Below are 21,528 nucleotides of genomic sequence, written 5' to 3'. Positions count from 1 at the left end.
GAGGGTGGTGGTGGGTTCCTCAAGCCTGCTCCGCCATTTAATAAGATCATGGCTGATCTCGTGGAATCAACTCCACTTACCCGCCAGCTCATCGTCACCCTTAATTTCTTTACTGTTTAAAAATCTATTTTTGCCTGAAGAACATTCAATGGGTGCCTCAATTACTTCACTGGCAGGGAATTCCACAGATTCACCTTTGGGTGAATAAGTTCCTCCTCAACTCAGTCCTAAGTTGGCTCCCCCTTATTTTGAGGTGATGCCCCCTCGTTCTACTTACCCCCACCAGTGGAAACAACCTCTCTGCTTCTACTTTGTCTATTCCCTTCATAATTTTATGTTTCTATAAGATCCCCCCCCTCATTCTTCTAAATTCCATTGAGTACAGTCCCATTCTACTCATTCTCTCCTCATAAGCCAAACCTCTCAACTCCGGAATCAACTTCGTCTGCAATCCGTCCAATACATCCTTACTCAAGTAAGGAGACCTGTACACAGTACTCCAGGTGAGGTCTCACCAGCACCCTATACAGCTGCAGAATAGTCTCCCTATTTTTAAATTCCATTCCTCCAGCAATGAAGGACAATATTCCACTTGCTGGAGGGAATCCTGAGGGACAGGATTTATGTGTATTTGGAAAGGCAAAGACTGATTAGGGATAGTAAACATGGCTATGCACATAGGAAATCATGTCTCACTAACTTGATTGAGTTTTTTGAAGAAGTAACGAAGAGGATTGATGAGGGCACAGCAGTGGACATGACCTATAGGGGACATCAGTAAGGTGTTCAACAAGGTTCCTCTTAACAGACTTGTTAGCAAAGCTAGATCACATGGAATACAGGGAGAACTAGCCACTTGGATAAAGAACTGGCTCCAAGATAGAAGACAGAGGGTGGTGGTGGGTTTCTTTTCAAAGTGGAGGCCTGTGTCCAGTGGTGTGCCACAAGGATTGATGCTGGATCCACTGCTTTTCGTCATTTATGTAAATAATTTGGATGCAAATATCGGAGGTATAGTTAATAGGTTTGCAAATGACACCAAAATTGGAGGTGTAGTGGACAGTGACGAAGGCTACCTCAGAGTACAATGGGATCTTGATCAGGTGGGCTAATGGGCCAAGGAGTGGCAGATGAAATTTAATTTAGATAAATGTGAGGTCCTGCGTTTTGAAAAGGCAAATCTGGTAGGACTTATACACTTAATGGTAAAGTCCTGGGGAGTGATGCTGAACAAAGAGACCTTGGAGTTCAGGTACACAGTTCCTTGAAAGTGGACTTGCAGGTACATAGAAGAGTGAAGAGGGCATTTGGGATGCTTGCCTTTTTTGGTCAGAGCATGAGTATAGGAGTTGGGTCGTCATGTTACGGCTATATAGATCATTGATTAGGCCATTTTTGGAATACTGTGTGCAATTCTGGTCTCCCTGCTATAGGAAGGACGTTGTGAAACTTGAAAGGGTTCAAAGAAGTTGTACAAGGATGTTGCCAGTGTTGGAAGATTTGAGATACAGGGAGAGGCTGAATAGACTGGGCCTATTTTATCTGGAGCATCAGAGTCTGAGGGGTGACCTAATAGAGGTTTATAAAATCATGAGGGGCATGGATAGAGTATATAGGCAATGTCCTTTCCATGGGGTGGGGTGAGTCCAAAACTAGAGGGCATAGACTTACAGTGAGAGGTAAAAGATTTAAACAGGAAGTAAGGAAAACTTTTTCACTCAGAGAATGGTGTGTGTATGGAATGAGCTGCCAGAGGAAGTGGTGGAGGCTAGTACAATTACAACATTTAAAAGGCATCTGGATGGCTCGGTGAATTGGAAGGGTTCAGAGGGGTGTGGTCCAAATGCTGGCAAATGGGATTATGTTTATCTAGGATATCTAGTTGGCATGGATAAGTTGGACCAAAGTGTCTGTTTCATGGTCTTTAGCTTTATGACTCTAATTACCTGCTGCATCTGAAAACCAAGTTTTGTGATTCATGCACATTGGATCTCATTTGATTTACACTTGCTGATATCTTGTAGTTGTGTTTGCTGCAACAACTGAGAGAATTTCTAACTCAGCCTCTGGACAAAATACAAACAAAAGCTACTAATCTCTACAGCACTGAAAATGTCATGTTACTAATTTCGCTGGATTGAAGACATAACAAAGACAAAATTTAAAATGTAGTAATAATGGATTGATATTTAGAATTTCACTATGAAAACCTTGGAGTAATCAAAACAGATTCCTTGAATTCATCATAATTCCTCACACTGCTGGATTACATTGGAGGGAATCAGGAAGAAGAATCAACAAACAATAAAAATAACATTTGATAACATGGAGTTACAGGCTCTATCATTACTGTATACAGGTGCCACTATGAACACAGGAATGGGGGTGGGATGGGGGCACTGCCATTCAGTCTTGAGTCATTACACAGGAAAAACAGCAGGCTATTTGCCCAAAGTCAGTTGCACAAGAACAGGCTGATCAGCTTCGTAAACCTGTTACATGGGAATAAGGAGGCTATTTACATTCTTGACCCTATTATAGAGGAACAAGAAGCTATTCACCCCCTTAAGCCTGTTTTGCCAGAACATGAGGAGGCCATGTTGGGGAAGTCATCCAATTCCTTAAACTTGTTACATTGACACATAACGAGACCAATCATCCCTTCAAGTCTATTTAACTAATTCAGCTAGGGTCATGGCTGAATCCAACTGTGCCCATATTCCTGGTTACCCTTATTTAACAAAAATCCATTGATCTTCATCCTGAAAATTCCCAATTGAACTTCAGCATCCAGTCATTTAAAGGAGACAGTTCCAGGTTTCTATTAATCTTTACGTGAAGACGTGTTATCTTAATTTAATTCTGAATGGGCTTTAGATTGTGTCCCCTTGTACTGGATTACCACAGCAAGGATCATTTTCCTCTGTTTCTATTTTATTAAATTCCTTATCATTTAATGTGTCCCAATCAGATCACCCTTTAATCTTTTAAACTCAAGTGAATAAGAGGGAAGTTTATGTAACCGGTGATGGCTGAGACCTGATATTATTCTGGGGAATCTGCGTTGTACCATCTCCAAGGTAAATATATTATTCCTCAGATGTAATGCCCAAACCTGGATCCGGTTCTAAATATAAATGTAGGTCCCAGAGCAGGTTGAATGGAAATGAAATTTATTGTTAACATGCCATTCAAATAAAATCTTTGTTGCAAATTTTCAAATGTTATTACTTCAGCTGGGTATCCTATTTCAATGCAGGAAAAGTTATGGGTCGGATGTTAAAGTGGGTAGGGTTCCTTAGCAGCCAGCAGCACGTTCCGTGTGGACCACCGGGAAACTCTCCATTCCAAATGGCTTCTCCCTTTTTTCTGAAAACAGGAAGGAGAATGTCCTGGTTGGAAAATAAAGCAGCGTTGTCCAATAAGTGAGCCACAACCGACTAATTCAGAATCCAGATGTGGATAATTGCATTTCTGATTAGAAAATTAGTATTTGGCCACTTTGTTGAGTTTATGATCTCAATAATCATATTTGTGAAATGCATATTTGTGAACTTTAATCTTTCTAGTAATTTTTGGTAAAATGGTAAAACAAAAATAGTGCCTTATGAGTAATTTTGTTCAGTGAGTGCTTTCGTTCCTTGGTAACCAATGAGTGTTAAGTGCAGAAGTAAATATTCATATACAAAATACACTTAGCTATGCTGTGAGAGAGACATTTTTTAGATAAGAGCTCGTGGGGTGCAGTGGTAGTATCCCTACCTCTGAGTTAGGAGTCCCAGGTTAAAGTTTCACCTGTTCCAGAGATGTGTCATAACATCTCTGAAAAGGCTGATTAGAAAATATCTGAGATGTTTTCTACTACAATTGATATATGTGGCTAGTCTTCTGGTTTGTTAAGAGGCTTCCATGAACAATACTGAATGATAGTGTTAAAAAATGAAAATGCTGTAATACACAGGTCAGCTGGCATTTGTGATGACAGAAAATTAAGAGTTAATAATCCAGATCATTACAGTAACTCTCCTCAGACATGCTGAACATCTCGAGCATTTTGTTTCATTTCAGGTTTCCTGCATCCACAGTATTTTGTTTTTAGATTTTGTTATCTGCTAAAACAGCTCAAGAAATTATTTAGAGAAAAACTGCAGATTATTCTCCTGATCTTCCATCTCATCATCCACTCCCTGTTGTATATCTCACCAATCATCCATTTCCCCCACCTTCTCAGTCTCGATTGTCATTTGGTTGTGGGTTTGATAGGTACTGATTGTTCTTGGAATACCACCCCAGTGAAGCAAAGTCATCAGATAATTTGACTTTGGAGGGCATCACCTCTGAGCCTGTTCTGGTCTCTGAGATGTGAGGAGAGGCAGACGGTGATGGCTAGGGGTGGGGGCTCAAAATGAAAAGAAGTGAGAGTCAGCCCCTTCAGGAGAAGAATGGAGCAGAATCCCAGTGAAAGTCTGCTCCTTCTGAATTGGAGGGGACACAAGTTTAAAACCAGCTGGTTCCAGAAGTATAACGTTGAGTATACATTTTACATAAAGATGTATAAAAATAGCCAACAATGATTCTAATCTGAATAGTTCCTGATTGCAACTGATATGGCTCCTTTAGAAATTAAAACAAGGACATTACCATCACTGAGACATCTCATCAGTAGCTTCCTTAACAGAAAGGATAAAGTTTAATAATTTCAAAGACCAACAATAATGAACAAACATACTTGTATTGCAGAAATACTTGGGCAAGTTTGGAATCACAAAATCTTACATCACAAGATGAAGCCTGTGTCTGATTCTTTAAAAAAAACAATCCAGTTAGTGCCACTCCTTGTTCATTGCCCTGGAAATTCCTCCTTTTCAAAATATCCAATTCAATTTGAAAGTTTCCACTGAAAACTTCCATCAAAGCAGCTTGTATAATAAAAATTTTTATTCTTTCCCTACTGCCCCCTCCGAAGTCACTGCCACATTGTCAGAAGTTAATCAGAGTACTTACTTGGCTGCATTCTGAGGCGCAGGTTAAGCCAGTTTCGAGGTGGGGATCCATACTTAGAAAGGACAGAGTTCATGGTCAGCTCTGCAGACAATGTCACCTGAAGTCAAATACTGAGCTCCAAACATCCGCTGGACAGGCAGTTTTTTTAGTAACTTCCTTTCCACACATCAACTCGAAAACATCCACAATAAACTAAACACGAAGATCCAAATTCTTCTCATCGAACACCTCTGGGTCAGTGTATTTTGTTATCTTCCATTTCACTCAGTCTTGTCTGTACTGCTGTCAGTCTTCCTTATTTGGTGCATATATCACTTTGGTGGTCTCCCTTCCCATTCTTCTCATTTGGCCTCTTTCTAGCTGACCTGAATGTCACTCTCATTCACCTTTTCTTTAAAAACTCTTTTTGCTTCCCTCTGTCTTTATTTTCACTGCTCAACTCTTTTCTCCCGTAATTCACCATTTAATCTCTGTTGCTTCCATTTTCACTCACTGCCTCTCTTTCATTCTGCATCTTTTTCTCACTATGCCTTTTCCCCCCTCACTGCATTGCTTCCTTTCTGTCGTTCCTTTCCCGTCTGTGCCACTCCCTTTTTTCTTCTCACCCTTTCTTTCCGCTCCTCCCTTTTTCTGTGTTGCTCTCCTTTTGGTTACTCTTTTTTTCCTTGACTCACTCAGACAGTTTCACTGAAGCCAAACCCTCCAATATCTGATCAACATTCACAAAGTTCAATTTCTTCAGCATCACCCACATGATGTCCATCACCATGGCAGCAAGAGTTTTCACAGTACAGCAGTACCATTCTGTAGCCTGAGCACTATCTCTGTCTCGTATACCACTGCTTTGTACTGTTCCTCTGACTAGACTGCAGATTAATTTCCTCTCTGATATCTGTTTACCTTTACAGGGTCTGTCTGAAGCAGCTCAAATATTTCACAGATGGAGTTTTCTCCCCAGCCACAAACATGCGGTGCCCATATTTATTTTCTGCCACTGTGCAGTCCGATTCTTGTGCCAAGTCCTTCTGCAGCAGCCAGGATCAGCATATGGAGATGATTAAATCGGCTGAAGCTTTCAGTCTCTTAAAAAGGCAGCACAAAGCTTTCCAGGAGATTATCCTGCATCGAGTTCTAAAGCTCAACAATTTTCTCCAAAGTTATCCGATTAAATAAAATTAATAAACAATTTCACCAGTTCATTCCTTAATCAAACTGTTAAGTATTTTTTTAAAAGTCGTAACTTTAAAAGATACATCCGAGAGTTTCGTTTTTGTAAAGTGTACTTTAACAAAGAGTTTCCTGTGGATTGTACCTCATTATATCTGCAAAACAGCAAAGGCAGCTAAATCGTTGAGCTGGTCTGATATTCGAGCCAGGGCTTCACAGAGGGCGGACTGAAGAGGTTTCTGGTCAGGATCTATCACATACAATAAACCAAAGAAAAGCAATGATCAGCATAGAGAAGCAGTTCACAGTCACTGGGACCCCACACACAAACGAGTAGAGTTCAGCTTCTACTGGCAAAATACAAGAATTCACAGCACAAAGCAAGTGTTTACCATACTCTCCTCTCTGGGACTGAGGTGCCCGACCCTCATGAAGGCGCTGACTCTCAGAAGTGTTCAAGAGCCTCCCAACCTGAAAGTATTGATCTACACAAGGCTTAGCTCCCCATTCCTCTCTTGAAGATGCCAGCTCTCACAGGATTTTATATCCCTGCTCTCTTGAAGGTATTGTCTCTCACTGGGGTTCAAGTCCTTTCGTCTCCTGAAAATGATGACTCCTGAAGTTCCTTCTTCAGGTTCAAGTTTCCTCTTCTCCTGAAGGTGCTTTCACTGTCTGATATCAGTGGCATTGATCAGTTGTGAGCACAGATAATAAGCATTAACAGGAAACTTGATCATAAATCATCACACATAGTACAATCCTATCCAGATACTTTCCAGCAGGAGTTACTGGTCAGCATTGAGTGGTCACACTTTTCTTACGCTCTTCCTCAACCCATGGTCAAATATCAAAAACAAACAAAAATCAGGGGAGTTCAGAAGATTGTCCTGAAATAGGTAACTGAACGTTAAAGCTGGGAATGCAATTAGAACAAGGAGCTGTTGCTGCAGTAACACTGATCTATAAATAATGAAAATATTCACTTTAAGGTGAATGCTTCTTCAAAGACCAGATGGTATTTATCTCATGGTGAAATACCCCCACTCTGTCTGTAAGAGCAGCCCTGACATTCCTGTTGTTTGATAATTCGATAAAGCAACTTGCTCCCATGCTAACATTTCTGTCTTGAGCCCACTGTAGTATTCCAATAAAGCTAAACACAATCCAGTGAAATACCTCATTTTCCACTTGGGCAATTTATAGCCTTCAGGATTCAACACTGAATTCCACAACTTTGGAGCATGACCTCAGTCTCTATTTTTCTTACATGCCACCGCCCTACTCTGTCTTGCTGACATTGCTCTCAATAGAGTGGACCCATTTTCTCCTTTACTCACTTATACCATTTTTACAGCTCCACCACCAATATCAGTACCCCCTTATCTTTTGTTCTGGACACCCTCACAACCTGTTCCATCCATCCACCCTTTGTCAGCAACATATAAACAATCGTTTTCCCATTCTTTTCAGTTCTGGAAATGTCATAACAGACTCAAAACATTAACTCTCTCTCTCTCCATAGCTGTTGCCAGACTTGCTGAATTTCTCCAGCTCTTTGTTTTTATTATACAAGACTGGCTAAGTGGCAGGAGGCAGAGAGTTAGGACAGTGATCAGGGACTCTTAATTGGCAGGATGCGACTGGGGTGGAAATGTCCATTCCTGAGGATCTGTCATTTCTAATTTCATTTCCTTTGCTATAGATACCCCATGTTTAGAGTGCATTTTAATACATATATTTTGGTGCAGTTTTTGTTTAAAAAAAGGCAACATTTCTGAATATCTATGTCAGCCACCACCTTGATTTTCGATTTAATGCATTTATTACAATATTATGTGTCTAGCAAGTACACTAAAGTTTAGTTTCTGCTTCAAGGTGAACCTAGTCTTTTTGTTGCTTTCAAATTTCACAACTAAATGTTTGTACTTGACAACAAAATGAGAATAAAACCCCAGATATGTATGTCGTGATGCAGAGTGAGGTGCTTTCTGACCTCAGGAGCAGTATTGAACCTCTTTCTCCTTTCCCGTGGAGTTGACAAGTAGAAAAGGGGGGTGCAACCAAGAGGCAGCCACTCCTGTGTTTATTGAGGAAATCCTGCCTGGGTTCATGGTTCACAGGAGTGACATCAAATCGTAGTTAATGTCACTAAAAATGGCAAATTGAGATTGGGAGGTAGCTTGTTGCCAACGAAGGTTCAGATGTCTTTACCCTCTCCAAAACCTTGAGCAGCTTTATCAACATGGAGGCTCCCCACATTTTATCAGACATTGACTGTCACTTGCTCACTCAGCCTCCTGGCTAACCAGGAAAATGGCTTGGCTTCAACATTATACAAGTACATGGAGGTGCTGCTCAGGTCAGGCTGGTATCTCCCACCAGGTCTCAGATGTTAGCCTTTGATTGTAGAAATGCTCACGGTTAAGGAAGGACTAGTCTTAGCAGTTCCTTGTTGCTTCTATTGCAATGAGCAGCACTGGAGAGTGCTGTCTGGCTGAGGGAACATAAAGCACATTTTCATATGATAAATTGTATTTCTTTAGCATGTTTCTGTTTAGCATACCATTCTTTGGGGGGACACATTAGGCATGGTAAACAAGAGAGGGTTGCATTGTTGTTTTATTTCTGTTGATTGTGTAGTCAAGTTTGTTTCTGTAGGAGGACTAGCATTAAGTCAACACTAAATAATGACAAAATTGCTACCATATCACCACAGTTAACACCTATTTTTACGTCAATCCAATAATTAGATCCAAGATGTAAATCACTCCCAAAATGAGACAAGTCTCTGGATCGTGGACAGCTTGACTCACATTCAATATTCTCTCTCTCTCAAACCCCAGCAAAGCCCATCCACTGGGCAACGATGAGAACCTGCCTCAATTAGTAAGTGTCCCAGGAATGGATCAGAATTTTAAATTGCATTGTGGGAAACTTGGTCTTTGAGTAAGGTCATTGTTAGTAAATTGATTGTACAAACAGCATATTTGTTTAACTGCACATGAAATGTGGTCCATGACAGCTGGTGCCCATGGAACCCACATCCATGTGAGCCAATGCCTGTGAAACTAGTATCACAGCAGAAACAAGTGCCCACAGGATTCATACTCCAGCAAGTGACACCATCTGTGCATGCTGTGTGCAGAGAGAGTGAGCTCATGAGATCCATACCCCACTGAGTATCAGTGTCTTTGGAATGCATGCTTTAGTGTTTATGAAAACGCACAGCAGTGAAAACCAGCACCCACTGAACATAAAACCCAGTTTGGGTGGCTGTCCTTTAGGGAATGCAGGGAAAGAATAAGCTATAATTTTTCACAGTGCAACAGAACTAGTTTTTGGAGTTTTTGCAATTCTAGTATTTCCTATATTATACCCACATTTGAATAGAATCATAGAGATGTAGAGCATGGAAACAGACCCTTTGGTCCAACTTGCCCATGAAAACCAATTATCTTAATTTTTAAACAGAGTGATACTTAGAGTCATAAAGCTGTACAGTACAGAAACAGACCCTTTGGTCCAACTTGTTCATCCCGACCAGATATCCAAACATAATCTAGACCCATTTGCCAGCACTTGGCCCATATCCCTCCAAACCCTTCCTATTCATATACCCATCCAGATGCCTTTTAAATGTTGTAATTACACCAGCCTCCAACACTTCCTCTGGTAATCCAAGATGGAGGATGGGAAAAATTTCTGGCTATAACAGACTGCTCCTTTTTTAAGGTGTTTTAGGTGTTGGAGGTGATTTCCTCGAATTCCAGGAGCAGCAATTACTTTTTTATATGCTGTTGCAATTGTTTTGGAACTTTGAAAAAAAGGTTAAAACAACAGCACTTTTAAAAGGGAGACAGACAGGCAAAGGCAACAAGCTCATGGTCTGTAAGGGAGAGAAAGAAAGAAACCCACACTGCTAACTGACACAGCAGAGAATCTGTGCAGTTATTGTCTTTGCTGTTTGAATTAATGTATCGCTGGACATCGGAGTGTGTCTAGGAAAACTTTACAAACAGCCAAATTCACAACTGATCTTGGAGGAACCTGTTTGGGAGAGGTCACAGCACAGAAGCAGCTAAGTGAATAGTTTTAAGTATAGACTTACTGTAACTCTATAATAGTGATTAGTATGGGTTCTTTCTTGATTATATGCTTTTATTGGGATCTGTCTCTTGATTTAAATTTTAAAAATATAAGCCATAAGTATTAAGTTAGCCTGGAGCAATGTTTTGTAGAGCAATAAGACGGTGCTATTTTCTGGGTCTGTAGATTGGAAGGAGCAAAATGGCCTTTAATAGAGTGAATATGCTCTTCTTGTCGGATGTGGGAGTTTCTGGAGAGTTTAAGGGTTACTGAGGATTACATTTGCAATAAATGTTGTTGGTTGTGAATCCTGTCAGATCAAATGGAACGACAGTTAGAGGCAATGAGGAATTTACAAGAGCTGGGGTGTGATGGATGGCAGTTATAGGAAGGGAGAAAAGCCGCAGATACCGTCAAGTAGATGGATTAACTCCATCTACCTGATGGTCGCAAAGGTAGGAGAGGTAGGTGGGTAGTACAGGAGTCTTCAGTGGCTATACATTTTTCAAACAAGTGTGCTGTTTTGGAAAATGTAGGGGGTGACAGACTTTCAGGGGAACGTAGCACGAACAGCCAAGTTTCTGGCATCGAGACTGGCTCTAATGTTTTGAGGGGTACATTGGATTCCAAATGATCAATTGTGTTAGGGGACTGTCTAGTCAGGGGAACAGACAGACATTTCTGTGGCCAGTAGCAAAAAAATCAGAATGGTGTGTTGCCTCTCTGGTGCCAGGATCAAGGATATCTCAGAGAGAGTGCAGAATATTCTCAAAGGGGAGAGGGACCAGCAGGAGACCATGATACACATTGGTACCAACAACATAGGAAAGAAAAAGGATGAGATTCAGAAAGGAGAATATAGAAAGTTAGGCAGGAATTTAAAAAGGTCTTCGAGGGTAGTAATATCTGTATTACTCCTGGTGCTACAAGCAAGGGTAGGAATAGGAAGAAAGAGCAGATGAACACATGGCTGAAGAGCTGGTGTATGGGAGAAGGATTCACATTTTTGGATCATTAGAATCTCTTCTGGGGTAGAAATGACCTGTACAAGAAGGATGGATTCCACTTGAATTGGAAGGGGATTAATATACTGGCAGGGAGAGTTCCTAGAGTTGCTCGGGAGGATTTAAACTAGCAAGTTGGTGGGAACCCAGGGAGATACTGAAGAAAGACATCAATCTGAGACTGATACGGTTGAGAAAAGAAGTGAGTCAAACAGTCAGGGCAGGCAGGAACAAAGCAGAGAACAAGGTAGGACAGATAAATTAAATTGCATTTATTTCAATGCAACAGGCCTAACAGGGAAGGCAGATGAATTCAGGTCATGGTTAGAACATGGGACTGGGACATCATAGCAATTACAGAAATGTGGCTCAGGGATGGACAGGATTGCCAGCTTAATATTCCAGGATACAAATGCTACAGGAAGGACAGAAAGGGAGGCAAGACAGGAGGGGTGGTGGCGTTTTTGATAAGGGAGAGCATTACAGCTGTACTGAAGGTGGATACTCCTGGAAATACATCCAGGCAAGTTATTTGGGTGGAACTGAGAAATAAGAAAGGGATGATCACCTTATTGGGATTATGTTATAGACCCCCTAATAGTCATCGGGAAATTGAGAAACAAATTTTAAAGGAGATTTGAGTTATCTGTGAGAATAATTGGGTGGTTATGGTAAGGGATTTTCTCTGTCATAGTGTTAAGGATTTAGATGGAGAGGAATTTGTTAAGAGCGTACAAGAAAATTTTCTGAGTCAGCATGTAGATGCATCTACTAGAGAAGGTGCAAAACGTGACCTACTCTTGGGAAATAAGGAAGGGCAGGTGACTGAGGTGTCAGTGGGGGAGTACTTTGGGACCAGAAACCATAATTCTGTAAGTTTTAAAATAGTGATGGAAAAGGATAGGCCAGATCTTAACAGCTGAAGTTCTAAATTTGGAGGAAGACTAATTTTGAAGGTATTAGGCAAAAATTTTCAAAAGCTGATTGGGTGCAGATGCTTGCAGGTAAAGGGACTGCTGGAAAATGGGAAACCTTCAGAAATGAGATAACGGAAGTCCAGAGACAGTACATTCCCGTTAAGGTGAAAGGAAAAGCTGGTAGGTGGAGGGATTCCTGGATGACTAGAGAAATTGAGGGTTTGGTTAAGAAAAAGAAGGAAGCATATATCAGGTATAGACAGGAGAGATTGAGTGCATCCTTAGAAGCGTGTAAAGGCAGTAGGAGTATACTGAAGAGGGAAATCAGGAGGCAAAAAAAGGGACATGAGATATCTTTGGCAAATACGGTTAAGGAGAATCCAAAGGGCTTTTACGAATACATTAAGGATAAAAGGGTACCTAGGGAGCGAATACAGCCCCTCAAAGATCAGCAAGGCAGCCTATGTGTGGAGCCGCAGGAGATGGGGGAGATACTAAATGATTATTTACTGTGGAGAAGGTCATAGAAGATATAGAATGTGGGGAAATAGATGGTGACATCTTGAAAAATGTCCATAGTACAGAGGAGGATGTGCTGGATGTCTTGAAACGCATAAAAGGGGATAAATCCCCAGGATCTGATCAGGTGTATTTTTCTGTGGAAAGGTAGGCAAGTGGTTGCTGGGCTCCTTGCGGAGTTATTTGTACCATCAATAGTCACAGGTGAGGTGCCAGAAGACTGGAGGTTGGCTAACGTGGTACATTTATTTAAGAAAGGTGGTAAGGACAAGCCAGGGAACTATAGACTGGTGAGCCTGACATCGGTGGTGCACCAAGTTGTTGGAGGGAATCAAGGGACAGGATTTACACATATTTGGAAAGGCAAGGACTGACAGTCAACATGGCTTTGTGTGTGGGGAATCATGTCTCACAAACTTGATTGAGTTCTTTGAAAGTGTAACAGAGGATTGGTGCAGAGCGGTGGACGTGATCTGTGTGGACTTCAGTAAGGCATTTGACAAGGTTCCCCATGGGAGATTGGTTAGCAAGGTTAGATCTCATGGGATACAGGGAGAACTAGCCATTTGGATACAGAACTGGCTCAAAAGTAGAGGACAGAGGGTAGTGGTGGAGGATTGTTTTTCAGACTGGAGGCCTGTGACCAGTAGAGTGCCACAAGGATCAGTGCTGGGTCCTCTACTTTTTGTCATTTACATAAATGATTTGGATGCGAGCATAAGAGGTACAGTTAGTAAGTTTGCATATGACACCAAAATTGGAGGTGGAGCAGATAGTGAAGGTTACCTCAGATTACAATGGGATCTTGGTCAGATAGGCCAATGGGCTGAGGAGTGGCAGATGGAGTTTAATTTAGATAAATGCGAGGTGCTGCATTTTGGGAAAGCAGGACTCATGCACTTAATGGTAATGTTCTAAGGAGTATTGCTGAACAAAGAGACCTTGGAGTGCAGGTTCATAGCTCCTTGAAAGTGGAGTCGCAGGTAGATAGGATAGTGAAGGAGGCATTTGGTATGCTTTCCTTTATTGGTCAGAATATTGAGTATTGTAGTTGGGAGGTCATATTGAGCTGTACGGGATGTTGGTTAGGCCACTTTTGGAATATTGCGTGCAATTCTGGTCTCCTTCCTATCGAAAGGATGTTGTGAAACTTAGAAGGGTTCAGAAAAGATTTACAAGGATGTTGCCAGGGTTGAAGGATTTGAGCTATAGGGAGAGGTCGAATAGGCTGGGGATGTTTTCCCTGGAATGTTGAAGGCTGAGGGGCGACTTCATAGAGGTTTATAAAATCATGAGGGGCATGGATAGGATAAATTGACAAAACCTTTTCCCTGGAGTAGGGGAGTCCAGAACTAGAGGGCATAGGTTCAGGTTGAAAGGGGAAAGATATAAAAGGACCAAAGGGGCAACCTTTTCATCCAGAGTGGCACGTATATGGAATGAGCTGCTAGAGGAAGTGGGACTAAATTGGGTTGGGATGTCTGGTCGGCATGGATGGAGGGTCTGTTTCCATGCTGTACATCTCTATGACTCTTTAGTGGAGGATGGTATAATTGTAACATTTTAAACATATCTGGATGGGTCTATGAATAGGAAGGATTTAGAGGGATATGGGCCAAGCGCTGGCAAATGGGACTAAATTAAATTGGATATCTGGTTGGCCTGGACAAGTTGGAATGAAGGGTCTGTTTCTGTGCTGTACCTCTCCACGAATCTAAATCTTTCCCCTTTCATCCTAAATCAATGTCCTCCAGTTCTGGACTCTGACACCCCAGGATAATGACCTTGAGTATTTACCCTATCCACGCCCCTCATGATTTTACAAACCTCCTCCTCTAACACTCCAGGCAAAACAGCTCCAGCCTATTCATGTACTTCTTGATCATTTTGCAGAGGGTTTGAAAAATTGAAAGTTTCTATTGACTGGGAGAATGTCAAATTCATCATAGCTTAAACTTTATCAATAACACATCCTCACAAACGCAAGTTGTCTAACAAGCCAAGAGATCAATAGCTATCAGAAAACAGCAACAAAATCCATATGAAGACCAGGAAATGCTATGCTGAGAGAGCAAAAGAAATTCATAAGCTGCGTTTCATTTGTCTGCTGTCAGTGAGCAGAATAGCTCCAACAGGCTCAGCAATTGAGGTCTTAATTAAGTATTGCTGTCTTGCAAGACTGCAGGGAGATTCTTGGATCAAATTTAGAGTGCTTGTTCCCATGTTGCGTCTGTGTGTGTGTGCATGTATGCATGTGAGATAGAGACTGAGTGAGAAGGGCTCATAGCAACCCTTGGCCAGTGTAGGGACTTACGCGCATTTCCTCATGCTCCTGGAAACCTCATGTCATGACATTGAGACCAATTGCATGATACAGCAAACTTTCCATTTGTTCATGAGATGGTCCCTTTAAAAATGATGGGTGACAGAGCATCAACATTTACCAGGGTTGGAAATTGACCAACTCCACTTATAGCTGTTTGCGCATTTAACATTCCTTCAATGAGTTTAAACAAGCCTCAAGGGTCGCGATAAATACTCAACATTAAACATGGTCCTTTTTGACCGCTTTCATCCCAGGATGTGACAGCTTGTGGTCTCGTCTCCAGTAGCATCACTCACCTTCGAGCATATAACGAAGCTGGCTATTCTTTTCGTGGTACTCCACAAAATGAATACTGGCAGAATGTTGAGACTTTACAAGCAGGGCAGTCCTATTTCACTCAGGTAAACTGAGACTAATACATCCCTTGCTAACTGTTAGGTACTGTTTGAGATCAGCAAATGTTCTACCAAATAAATTGCCATGAAATGAGGCTCAGTCTTCAAATCTTCTATCCTGCTACATTTGTTAAGTTTCTTTGGTGACCAACGTCCTCAGTCAGAAGCATGTCGACCAATAACCTTAACACTCAGCAATTGACAGATTGCTTATCGATATAACAATACTGCCCCACATCACCCATGCCCCCACCCCCCAATCCCTGCAAATGCAGGAGATGTCACGTCTGACCCCAACTCAAGGTGATTTAAGCCTATATTGTACAATGTTAGCCACTAGCTAATAAAAATATCCAGATGTGACAAATTATAATGCTGATTAAATTTTTTAAAAAATGTAGTATAAAAGAAGAAACGTCTGACTTGCATTTATGGAACATCGAGGTTTTGCAAGATAAAGCATTTTTTTAACAAATATTTTTATTAAAGATCTTATTAAATTTTTTACAAAATATCTATATACAAACAAAAAAATGAGTAACACAAAAAAACAGAAATGTAGAGGAGTACAATAAAGTCATAATGCGATACTATTAGTAATGAACGACCTACTATTCTACCAGAACAAACGTACCTACATAAACTAAACTAAACTACAAACAAATTAAATCAATATTAAAGTAACTTAAATCATAATTCACTACTTTATTCTATTTCATTCATCACACCTCCACTGAGACTCCCATCCCTGGGAGCACCAGTTACAGTACCTGTATTCTTTTCACCCCCAGCCTCCCCCTCTCCCAGGGCTCCACGGGCACCCATACTGATTCCCATGGCTATACCACACCCCTAATTAATATTGCTGGTATGTCTGCATTAATAAAATGTTAAGAAGGCTGCCAGATCTTGTAAAACAGATCCGTTTTGTGGTGCAACATATTTGAGAGGTAGCTTGGGGAAGATGCTCCATCACCAGTCTCCGCCACCCCATAGACCTGGTGGTTTTTCTGCTGTCCAATTCACTAGAATGTTCTTTCTCGCACAGTGGGTAAGAATGTTACACGATCTTTTCCCGGTGTTCCCCCCAGAGAGGGCAAATATGGCAAACCCAAAAGAAGAAATACCAGCTCCACATTAATTTCAATCCCCAGGATGTCCTTTAGCTCCCTTACTATAGCACTCCAGTATCTCTGGATCTTACAACATGACCAATGGCAGTGCGTAAGAGTGCCTATATTAATTTTACATTTGCAACACCCTGATGACACTCCTCTCTTAAACTTAGTTAGCCTCTCTGGCGCCATATGAGCCCTGTATAAGATCTTGAATTGCATAGCCTGCGCTCTGTTACATACTGAAATTTTCCTTACACTTCCCATATATCTTCACATACTGATGAAATATCCTCTCCTAGCTCTCGATTCCACATCCTACAGAGTCCTTCCACGTCCTCCAAGGTATGACTAACAAAGAGCACCTGTACATCGGAGTACTCTTTTCTCCACATCAGACTTGTAAACTGAGCCAGGAGCGTAGTCTTCCGTTGTATATAATCCCTTATCTGAAAGTACCAGAAAAGGTTCCTATTAGACAGTCCATATTTCTGGCTTAACTGACTAAATGACATCAGGACCTCCCCCTCGAACAAATCTCCCAGGCAAGAGATTCCCTTATTCTCCCATAACTTAAAGCCGGACTCCATTGCCCCAGGTTTAAATCCTTGGGCACCCACCAACAGGGTAAATGGCGAGGTCTTAGACCAGTTGCCCTCGTCTTGCCGCATCACCCTCCAGGCTTTCACCATATTTAAAATGATTGGATTCTTATACTGCTCAGTCACGGATTTCTTCTTATCCATAAATAATTCCTTGTACCCAGTCACCAACATATGCTAACAGGGCACTTAATTTGATATTTCTTCAAATCCGGAAGATCCATCCCTCCCTCACCCTGCGAAAGCTGCAATTTAGTGAATTGAATTAGAGGGCGCTTGTGGCACCAAAATGAAGGACCCTAGCCAACCACAGAGCCTCCGTTAACACTCGTCTTCATAGCAGCAACGGGAGCATACTCATGGGGTACAACAGGCAGGGAAGAACATTCATTTTAATCAGGGCTATTCCGTCTAACCATGATAACGGCAATCCCTCCCACAGCTGCAAATCTTGTTTTATCCTCTCCAATAGTTGTACTTAGTTAGCTTTATACAGCTGTTGGAAGGAAGAGGTAATAAAATTTCCTAAATACAAAAAAACTTTTGGTGACCATCTAAACAGGAACTGCATTCCATCCTTCCGATTAGGCACCTCCACTAATCTCTCCACCGGCATGGCTTCCAATTTTGTAAAGTTGATCCTGTAGCCCGAGAAACTGCCAAATAAATTAATTATTTGAATCAATCGAAGAACAGACTTCTCCAAATTGGCCAAGAACAAAAGGATGTCATCAACATATAGGATGATCTTATGCTCTCTCATTCCCACCCTTGGTGCCACTATTTCAGGATCCCTCCTGATAGCCTCAGCTAACGGCTCAATTGCCAAGGTGAATAACAGAGGTGAGAAAAGACACGCCAGTTGACTACCTCTCCCAATATTAAAAAGTTAACTGACTTAGCCCCATTTGTAGTGATTGCTGCCGTAGGATCATTACACAATACTACCACCATTTGGCAAAGGATCGCCTCACACTAAAGCGATCTTGGACCTCAAACAGATACGGCCATTCTATCCAATCAAACGCCTTTTCTGTGTCGAGGGACACCACCAATCCCGGGATCAATCTTTGCTGGCATACTTGCATTATGTTCAGTTCTCTCCTGATATTGTTGGAGGAGCTATGGCCCTTAACAAAACCCATCTGATCTTTTATAATATGGGGCAGGACCTTTTCCAACCTCGGAGGCAGCATCTTGGATAGAATTTTAAAATCTACACTTAACAGCGAAATTGGTCCATATAGAACGTAGAAAAGTACAGCACAGAACAGGCCCTTTAGCCCACGACATGAAGCACATTCTTCAGGGTATTTCCCCTTCTTTAAAATGAGGGAGATATTAGGCTTGCTAAGAGAGGACGACAGACAATCCCGTGCACATGAATATCTATACATTCCCAAAGTGGCTCCACCAACACATTTATGAATTCCTTGTAGAATTCACTTGGGAATCCATCTGGCCCCTGGTGCTTTGCTACCCTGGAGATGCCTTATTGTTTCCTGCACTGTTATAGGTGCATTCGATAAAGAAGCCTGCTCAGTGTTTATACTGGGAAGGTCCAGATTCTCAAAAAAGGACTGAATTCTTGCTGCACTGTGTTCGCCTTCCTCTGACCGATATAACTGCGCGAAGTATTCCCGAAAGCTAACATTGATTTTCTTCAACTCATGCGTATTCGTGCCAGCCTTCTCCATAACAGACATAATACATTGGGAAGCTTTCTTCCTCCTAGTCAAATATGCCAGATATCTACCCTGCTTCTCTCCGAATTCAAACAAGTCTTTGTCTAGCAAAGGAGACCTTTTTTTTGATACCTGTGTGTGCAATGAGTCGAGAGCCACCCGGAGAGCCATGACCTGCTGCAACTTGACCAAAGCGGGCCTGTTATAATATGTTTCCTCAGCTATATGCAGCTGGGCCTCCAGCAACCGTTGTTGCTCCGCCGTCTGCCTCCTTCTAGCCGTAGAATACAAAATGATCAGGCCTCAGAAGTATGCCTTAGTGGCCTCCCAAAGTATTGTTGGATTACTGGCCGTACCTGAGTTGATAGCCCAGAAGGCCCTGAACTCTCTTCTGATGTACTCAGAAAATTTGCTATTCCTTAACAGAAATGGGTCCATGCACCATTGCCGTGCATCCATTCCATTACTCTTGATTTTAACATATAAATACACTGATTCATAATCCGAGACAGCTACAGCCCCAATTTGTATGCCAATGTTCTGTCCAAACCGTCAGTTACCATAAAAAAAATGCCAATTCGCGTATGGCACTTGTGTGGGTTTGAATAGAAAGTAAAGTCTCTTCCCATTAGGGTGGAGATGCCTCCAAAACATCCGCTAGTCCCAACTCTTCACACGCCCACCAATTGCTCAGATGGTGTGGGCGTACCTGCCGGGCTCCTTGGCACCCTGTCAACTTTGGGATCTATTAGGTGATTAAAGACCCCTCCTATGATCATGTGGCGCACTCCAAGATTCATGAATTTAGCAACTGCATCAATTAGAAATTTAAGAGGTTGCGCCGGGAGACATTATAAATTTGAAGACACCGTACTCTTCTCCATGTATTAGAACTTTAAGAATGATAAACCATCCATGTTCGTCCTTAATCTGCTCAGTTACCTGAAAAGGAAGGCTCCTTCTTATCAGTATAGCCACTTCTCTTAGAGCTGAAGGAGGAGAAGAATACCCTGTCATAACCACTTGCTGCAGTTTCAGATGTTCCTTATCAGTTAGATGCGTCTCTCACTGTAGGGCGATGTCCACCCTTTCTTTCCTAAGACTTGACAACAACACTTTTAATAGGGAAGTGGCTCCCTTTTATATTCTAGGTGCACCACCTCATCAAATCACTGGCCATAGTCATCCAGGGCAGCCAGTGGTTTCCCAAGAGGAGGAAGCTTATCTGAGGTGTGATGAGCGACAAAGACAAAAACATTAACTCTATGAAGTCTAAAACTACTTCAATAACTACTACAACTAAAAAACTAATCACTGCATTTAACTGAAGCAAACACCCAACTAGAGATCATTCCCCCTTGCCCATAGGGGGCACTCCTCCAATCCACGCTACCATCTTAATTCCCTGTAGCTGAAGCCATGCCCTAGCCCTAGGGCATGAGGAAATGAGGAAAACCTGTTATTTACATTCTGAGAGTTAACAATGGATGCCCATCCCACTCCTCTACTCATCTTAACCACACCCAACAAAAAATCAAACGGACAGCAGTAAAAAAAAAAGACCCTAGATAATACCCAACCAACCGACATATAAAATAATTCCGAATTTACATCAAGGCTGTACGTATAAAGCCAATAACCATAAAAGGGGGAGAGAGAAAAGAAGGGCAAAAACAAAAACCATACCATTGCCCGCAACGATGCCCCCTCCCCTCCCACACCAATTCAAGTCCTTTAATTCAAAGAATTCAAAGTTCTTCGCCTTTTCTGTGGAGTCAAAATTATATACCACCCCCTCATAGGTGAAATTCAACACAGGCAGGCACCTCAAAGAATATCGAATGCTCAGATCCCTTAATTCTTTTTTGACTTCATCAAATGCCCTTCTCTGCCTAATTAGGGCTCCTGAGAAATTCTGAAAAAACATTATCTTCGAGACTTTGTACATTAAAGCCTGTGAATTTCTTCCCAGTTTTCTTGCTGTTTCAACTATTAACTGTTTTTCTTTATAATACAGGAGCTGAACTAGGACAACGTAGGGCGCAGGTCCAGCCCGGACCTGTGCATTGTGATCTGCTGGGCCTGCTCCAAGCTCACCAGGCCTGACTCCAACTCCAGCCCCAGGAACTTTGGGAGCCACCCCTCCAGGAAGCTGGCGAGGTCCTCACTTTCTTTACGTTCTGTAAGACCCATGAGCTGTAAGCTTTTTCTCCTATTTTTATTCTCCAGGTTATTGACTCGCTCCTGAAGGACCCGAACCTGGTCTTCCAGCGTTTGAATCCTTCCTCCAGAGACCTCCGCCATAGTCTTCTCCTCCACTGCCTCCATTCTTCTGTCCAGTAGTTGGATTTCCTGCTCATGCTTTTTCTACTGATGCATCAATCTTCTCTCGGGGTTTGGGGGGGGTGGAGGGGTTAAAGGTCCACCTTGCTCAGCACAGCAGACAACTCAGACTGCCACCATCTTGGATCTCCCAAGATAAGGCACTTTAAGCTAATGAAGTACTGTTGAAATTAATCAATATTGCAATAAAGGAAATGTGCAGATTTGGATTGAGCAAGGTTCCACGAACAGCAATGTAATGATCAGATAATTTGTATTTCAGTGTTGGTTCATGGATAAATATTGGCCAGGAAACTAGAGAACGCCCCATCCTTCAAATATTGTAGTGCTGTGACTTTGCACAACCGTCTGAGAGGACACTTATT

At 41.9% G+C, this 21,528-nt stretch overlaps 1 protein-coding gene across 2 annotated transcripts in view; it reads right to left on the bottom strand.

Moving 5' to 3' along the window:
• LOC140487027 (pleckstrin homology domain-containing family G member 5-like) overlaps positions 1-6,099 on the bottom strand; it is a 133,527-nt gene extending 127,428 nt beyond the window's left edge. For both annotated transcript variants that reach the window (XM_072586409.1, XM_072586412.1), the window contains exon 1: positions 5,005-6,099. In XM_072586409.1, coding sequence (XP_072442510.1) covers positions 5,005-5,077 — 73 coding nt within the window. In that variant the 5' untranslated portion in view covers positions 5,078-6,099. The remainder of the gene's footprint in view (positions 1-5,004) is intronic.
• Between the last annotated feature and the right edge of the window lie 15,429 nt (positions 6,100-21,528).

Source organism: Chiloscyllium punctatum, chromosome 16 (genome assembly GCF_047496795.1).
Source record: "Chiloscyllium punctatum isolate Juve2018m chromosome 16, sChiPun1.3, whole genome shotgun sequence".
Taxonomy (NCBI): Eukaryota; Metazoa; Chordata; class Chondrichthyes; order Orectolobiformes; family Hemiscylliidae; genus Chiloscyllium; species Chiloscyllium punctatum.
The sequence above is the reverse complement of the archived record's forward strand: the minus strand, read 5'-3'. Positions and strand labels throughout refer to the sequence as shown.